Source organism: Pteropus vampyrus, unplaced genomic scaffold (assembly GCF_000151845.1).
Source record: "Pteropus vampyrus isolate Shadow unplaced genomic scaffold, Pvam_2.0 Scaffold132, whole genome shotgun sequence".
NCBI lineage: Eukaryota > Metazoa > Chordata > Mammalia > Chiroptera > Pteropodidae > Pteropus > Pteropus vampyrus.
In genome coordinates, this window is record NW_011888913.1 from 2,274,075 (window position 1) to 2,281,137 (window position 7,063).

Consider the following 7,063-nt stretch of genomic DNA (forward strand, 5'->3'; position numbering starts at 1 on the left):
AAAAAAAAAAAAAAAAAGTGAGTGAAAATTGAATTTGGAATGACAAACAAATCAAGCCACCAAGGTGTCTATGACATACAATACATTGCAGGCTAACATCCTAAATAAAATACTGCACATCAAAAAATCAAGGTCACTAATGTATCTAAAACCAAATCACGTGGAAAAGTAATAATTTTGTCTTTGTGCCTATACATCTCTTCAACTAGGAAAGGAATAAAACTTAGGTATACGTGCAGCATCTATACCTGTAAAGAATGTCCATCTCGTGAGGACTTTTCTGCGTGTGTGAATGTTTTTATTTTATAAGAGGCTGTAGGTCACTGAGTTCACTGGTGAAAGAAATGACTCGTGCCCCGTGGGGGTCCGGAGGACATAAGAACACTCTTTGTTCATCAGAGACCGTGCTGGTTGCATGGCACAGCCCGGAGATGTCCACTCCACACCGCACCAGGTGCACACATGCACGAGCTACCGCCCACGAAACGGTGATGGCGAAGAAATCGCAGAGAACAATTCTGCCTCGACGTACAATAGTCTGTTAACGTTAACAAGGAAGTTATCGTTTGGGATTTTTTTAAAAGTCCACATTTGCTGTTATTTAATTGATAATACATCTAGTTAGAAAGATTTATATTTCTAATTGATTAAATAATTAAATGAGTGATTATAAGTAAACTTTATTCTTCACAGCCATCTACTCTATTCTTTTTTTCTATAGTGGAATAAACTTAACCTCCAAACAGGAAAGTAAAGATAGGAAAAATATTTAAATTCAGCTTTACTTTATAAATGATAATAAGGAACATTTTAACATACCATTGTGAAATAAGATTAAACATAATTTGGTTAAAACTCTATTAATATGTGTTCAAGTTAAGAAAAACTAGGAATGCTCCTAACTGAAGGGCAGACTGATTACTGAAGTTAGTCTGCCTTCTATTTACTATTTTTTCTAACCTTATAAAGGCAATTACCATTTCCAGAACAGCTCAGGCCAGATCTGCGTTGTGGTACACCAAAACGTTTCAGAGCAAAGCAGGCCGACTCAGACAAAGCCCTCGAAAGACTTGTTGCATTAAACATCTAAATGAGTAGATAAAGATAGATACAAATGATTTATCTTATTTTTGGAAAAGTACTTTATAATTTCACTGAATCTCTCCGAGGTTAGCATTTTTATTCTCTTTTGCCCTTCGTCGTGAGCCTTGTGGGACAAACTGCTCGGCTTGCCAGCACTTATTGCCTAAATATGCTACAGAAGAAAGACGGATTGCATTTATAAACTGCAGGGCGAAATGTTAGCGTGTGTAAAAATGCCCCCGAAAATGAGCATTTGTACTTTTAACAAATACTAAGTCTGCCAAATCTGTCTCTAATCGTTGCAGAGGTTTTGAGTCCAGAGTTATCATTAAAGATGAATAATAGGAGTTTTGTACAATTTCTAGACTTCCTTTTTTATGCCATGAAAGTTCGAGAAACAAACGGCACTGACCCGCTGTTGGTTCTTAGTAACGTAGATGTCATTGTGCTCGGGGTCTTCAGCACGTTCGAGGAAACCACTGAATCCGTATTATTAAGCAGGAAGTGATTAAAGCGGACCCGGATAGAATCAGGTGAAACCAATTCAGTGTCCTTCAGCTGTTAGAAGATTCGATATGTTTTATTTAAGCGGGATCATATATACCGTATATTAACTATTCCAGGCAATCTTTACTCGGCTCGGGAAGGCCAGATGTATGGGAATTGTAAAAAATCAGGATATGCATAAAAACTGTTCAAGTGCATAAAGCAGCCCCATCTGGAAGACATCTACCAGAAATGAAGTTGTACAAAACCATTCCATTGATAATAAAGCTAATTTTTATGGGTCTGACAAGTATGTAATTATGTTCAGTGGTGCTTTTCAGATTTTATCACAGTCAATAAACCGCAGTGGTAATTTCATTCCCATTTGACATATTTACATGGAAACATTTGATTGGAGGAATTAGTAACCCTGAAAGCCTTGATAGATATGTTTTAATGATCTGTGACCTCCGCAATCCCTCATCTGTTTATTGTTGCAACAGGCGAGAAGTCGTTCCTGTGTGACCTCTGTGGCTTTGCGGGTGGCACGCGGCACGCCCTGACCAAGCACCGCCGGCAGCACACAGGTCAGTGCGGGGCGTCGCGGCGGCCACGCCCGCACCCGCTCTCCGTCCTTCCGCTTGCCTTTCGGGTCCCGTGAAGTCTGTGTACTCGAGGCTCTACTCAAAATTCCGTTTGCATAACACAGAATTTTAACTCATCTATTTTTACTTTTTAAAAATGTAGGCCTACTTCATGTTTTATGGAGCAGGTGTCTTCTGAAAACTCAGGTTACAAAGGAAGGAAGGGTCTGGCCTCCCGAGCACAGGTACAGCAGGCTTTGTGCCCTGCAGGCCAGACTCGGCCTGGGACACGGGGACCCGGGGGCGAGCCCCTCCTCCCTCCGTCTCCCTGGCCGACCTGACCGCCCTGCCTCTGCCCACAGTCCCTCTGTGAGTTTCCGCGCGGGCGTGGTTTCAGGTGGTCACGTGTCAGTTACTTTCGCTGTTGGGAAGAGGCGGGTGGCCGTGAAGAGGGGGCCTTGTAGGGAGTTCTGAGCATGAAGGAGGGTCGTGTTGTTCACGAGGCACATTCTCGATGATGTCACAAAATGGATGGATGCCTTGGTTAGGATGAAAACTTTAACCGTGTATTAAAGTTGATAACCTGTTGGCATGCTGAAATAGGTCATATAAGTAATTATTTTAATAATTCTAAATTATGTGCCTGGGACAGTGCTAGTATGGCATTGTCCCTTCTAATGATCATAGAACCTCTCTTTACTCTCAGAAGTGATCTAGTTTAGTGATAAATCGTGCGGTAACACAATTTGTAATTGAATGTGATACTTTGAGTACAGTGGGAAAGGCTGAGTTTGGCAGTGACACTCAAAATGGCGTGAAATTAAGATATGCAAAATATGTTGTTTATTGCGCATTTTGATTCTTGATATGTTGTATTTAAGAGTTAGCTGCAGGCGACAAATGCCCATTATGGTTTTTGAAAGATCAATGAAAATTAATGCTAACCATTCCTTTTAGATCTTGAGCTTATGCGATTCAGATTTCTGTATGAGATGAGTTATTACTGAATCGAAGAGAAATCTGCAGTGTTTAACGTAACGTTGGAAACACAAACTTAACTTCGTAGACATAAAAGTTTGTTTTAAGTTTGTAGGAGCAACCTGTGATCACGTTTTCCAATCCAGCGACTTGAGGGTTCAGTGTCAGCGATGGGAGAGGGACTGGTGGATGGAGCCATCCTCGGGTGTCCCGGGGAAGAGGGAAGCGCGTGTGGCAAAGTGTGTCCGTGCGCGTGTCTATTCTTAACATTAGTGCCCGATTGGTACCGTTCACATGTCGCTGTTGCTGCCGTGTCCCGGGGGGCCAGGGGACCCTTCCATGTGCCATCTCTGCCGGCATGGCCCCACACCCTCTCCCCGCCTCAGTGGGGACGGTGATGCCGCGGTCACCAGCGTCCACAGGTGATCGATCGCGAAGCCTGCGTCGAGCAGGCACAACTTTATATTTTATGTCAGGTCTGGAGGCTCCTTATTACTTTGCTATTAACTTTATACCACATAGGACAATGTCTGACACACACAGGCATCTGTCTTCTTGGCATTTATCTGCCACTGTGGCACAAATCAAACCCGATTCTTTAGTACCGAAGTCGGGTCTTAAGACTGTTTGCTTCAGCCAGCAGCTTAGGACAGCTCAGTCTGGGCCCTCCGCTCTTACGCTGGCTTTATAAGATCTAAGCAACGCACTCCATTTTTTTCCAGGCCAGAATTGAATGGTGCCTTTGAAATCTGTATTTCTCTGCTGTGTTCCTCTTTGCCGTGGTTTACCTTTTTACCACAGAGCGCCCACGCAAATTACAGTCAGCTGGGAAAGGAATGGGAATCGGAAGTGTTGCAGACAGCGTGAATAATTCCCCACTGCAGCCCGGGCTGTCTGGGGGCTGAACCAGAGCGTCTTCTGTCCCGAGATTTACTTCCATCACCTGTCAGAGACCCTTGATTCAAGGGCACAAGAGCACATCCTCACGTGTCGTTGGTGAGTCTTGGCCGGCTTAATAACCGCCAGCCCAGCCCGCACAAAAGGGTGTGTGACGTGTGCGTTTCCCAGAGGAGCGTCCAGCCTGACCGACCGCTGCCACACGGAGGGCACTGCTCTGCCCGTGGCCACTCTGGTGTCCCCCCACCCCGGCCCCCACCACTCGCCCAGAGGTACCTGAAAGGCAGCGTGTGTCAGGGCTATTGCTTGTCAAGGAAAGTATGAAGATCAACGCAGTCTAAACCAACGCGCACCGTTATGTCATCTTAGGGAAAAACCGGAGGGAAGGAAGTCCACCTTCGTTCTGCTCTTTTCAGTAGGATGTTTACAGGTCATCCTGTTGCCTGACAGTCGCATTGTCCAAGAGTTAATGTCTTACAGCGTTATCCGCTCCCCTGGCTTTGGGAAGACGTTCCCGGTGCCCCAAACCAGTTCCATCCGTTCATCAAACCTTCTTCCTTAAGTGTACACACCTCTTTATATGTGCCCGTCTCATTGCAAGCATGAACAAATATTAGTAAACTGAAATTCTTAAAAAAATTTGTAAGATTTTCTTTCAAATTTTATAATCTAGAAGTTGTCTTTTATTTTTATTTTTTTGCTATATACTGAGACCAGCAAACAGAAAGTAATTCTGTATTTCTAAAGTGTATTTTCCTGAGGAAGGTACCTGAAGAAATTATTTCTGGACTTAAAAAAAAAACACCAGTTAATGTGTTCAAATAGTGTTGAACATGCAACAGAATTATGAGTTGCAGATTAACTGTTGTGTACAGACTTGAGTAAACTGTAGTTTGTATAAACTGACATGAAGTCCTGCCCCTATTATGAGCCTAAACGTGCTGGAGTCTCCCTTTACTTAGTGGTTATAGTGTAGTATCTTATGTAGCATTTTTGGTACATTATACTTTTTTCCCTCTGTCAGCCTGTATATAATTAAAGATTTCTTAATATTACAGAATTTAATCTAAAGTGTTATCAAATTAAATATGAAATAACAATTTATAGTTTATTGCAATATTATGCTAGCTTAATATGAATTTCAAATTAATAAAATTATAGAGAATATAAGTGACATTATTCTTTAAAAGTGTTGTTTTTAAGTTTAACTTGTATGACATAAAATGCAATAAAATTTAAATGAAATGAACTACATTTACCATTGTTTTAAAGTGCTTATGCTGAACCTTCAAACCAAGAAAATTAACTTTGAAGCGTTTAGATGACCTTTAATTTATACCGCTGACTCAGACAGTGAATCCATAATGTCACCCTTTTACCACCTTGATTCCTGTCAAATCTCTGAAAAATGGATCAAGATGTCTATGAGGGCTACTAGAATAAACAAGTCAGCAGTGAGTTATGATGCCAGCACTTTTTCAAACACAGGTTGAATGAAATAAGGAAGCATCAGAATATATTTGTGAATTTGCTTAATTTAAAAAAAATCTTTAATTTTTTGACCACTTAGAGTCATTATATTAAAAGTGGAAGATTTGTACTCCCTAACTTGAAGTCTGAATATATAGCTACAATAGTCATGACAGTATTATATTGGCATAAAGGTAGATCAATGGAACAGAATAGATTATGCGTGTATTTGACGATATTTAGAGATAAATCTAACAAAGTATGTGCAAAGCCTTTACATCGGCAACTTCGAAATACTGCCAAGAGATGTTAAAGAAGATCTAAATGGAGCGGTATACCATCTTCATGGATTGAAAGACTCAGTGTAGTTAGACTTCATTTCCTCTCATACTGATCACTTCAAATCCCATCAGGCTTTTTTTTTTTTTAAAGAAACGGACAAGCTGATTTTAAAATTCATAATTTTAAATTAATCTGAAATAAACAAGTTTAAGAAAGGTGAATAAACTTGAGGACTTACGCTACATGGCTTCATGACTTATTGTAACGCTATAGTAACTAAGTCATTCTGGTATCATCATCAAAATGAACAGATACATCTTGGAATGAAATAGAGATTATAGAACAGACTCACACCTACATGGTCAGTTGATTTCTAACACAGGAGCAAAGGCCGTTTAATCTTTTTCATCTGCACTGCTGGAACAGTTGGCTACCCACATGCTGTAAACATGAACTTTGATCTGTATACTGTAGATAAAAAGTAATTCAAAATGATCATAATCTAAGTATAAGACTTAAAACTATATAAATTCTAGAAGAAAATTTAGAAAAATTTTTGTGATCACAGATTATCAAAGATTTCTTAGATACCACATCAAAGTCTGTCACAAAAGTCTGTCACCAAAGTCATTAAGTTTCATTCTTAAATGAAAAAAATTATATCTTGAAAAATCATACATTGTTAAATTGTAAACCTTATAAATGAATAACTTCCCTTCAAAAGACACTGTGAAGAGAATGAAAAGACAAACCACATACGAAGACAAAATATGTGTAAATCATGAATCTTGTAGAGGTTTTGTATTTATAATATATAAAGAACTCTTAAAAAAAACCCCACAATTATAAGAAAACACATAACCAGTTAAAAAAGGGTCAAAAGATTTGAACAGATACCTCACTAAAGAATATACGTGCATGGCAAATGTGCACATAAAAAGATCCTCAGCGTCTTTAGAGAAATACAGATTCGAAGCCCTGACCACACCACACGTGGGTGACATGGAGCAAAGGGAGCGCTCATGAACACTTGTTAGGAATGTAAAGTGGTCAGACCATTTCGCAAAAGACTTTGGCAGTTTTTTAGAAAATTAACGTACCTACCATATGACCTATTCGTTCCACTCCTGGATACTTACCCAAGAGAAGAGGAAATGTATGCTCAAGCAAAGACTGGCACATGAAAGTTTATGGTGGCTTTATTGGCAGTGCCGCCAAATGAAAACAGCTCAAATGTCCTTCAGTGGATGAATGGATAAACCAACTGTGGTGCATTCATATAA

General features: G+C 40.1%; 1 protein-coding gene across 3 annotated transcripts in view; it reads left to right on the forward strand.

The window, feature by feature from the left end:
• The window catches only part of ZNF407 (zinc finger protein 407), a 370,323-nt gene that overhangs the window by 209,684 nt on the left and 153,576 nt on the right, over nt 1–7,063 (forward strand). For 2 of the 3 annotated variants that reach the window (XM_011367337.2, XM_011367335.2), the window contains exon 5: nt 2,073–2,156. The exons of the other annotated variant lie outside the window; for it this stretch is intronic. In XM_011367337.2, the coding sequence (XP_011365639.1) occupies nt 2,073–2,156 (84 nt within the window). The remainder of the gene's footprint in view (nt 1–2,072; nt 2,157–7,063) is intronic. 3 annotated transcript variants of the gene reach the window in all.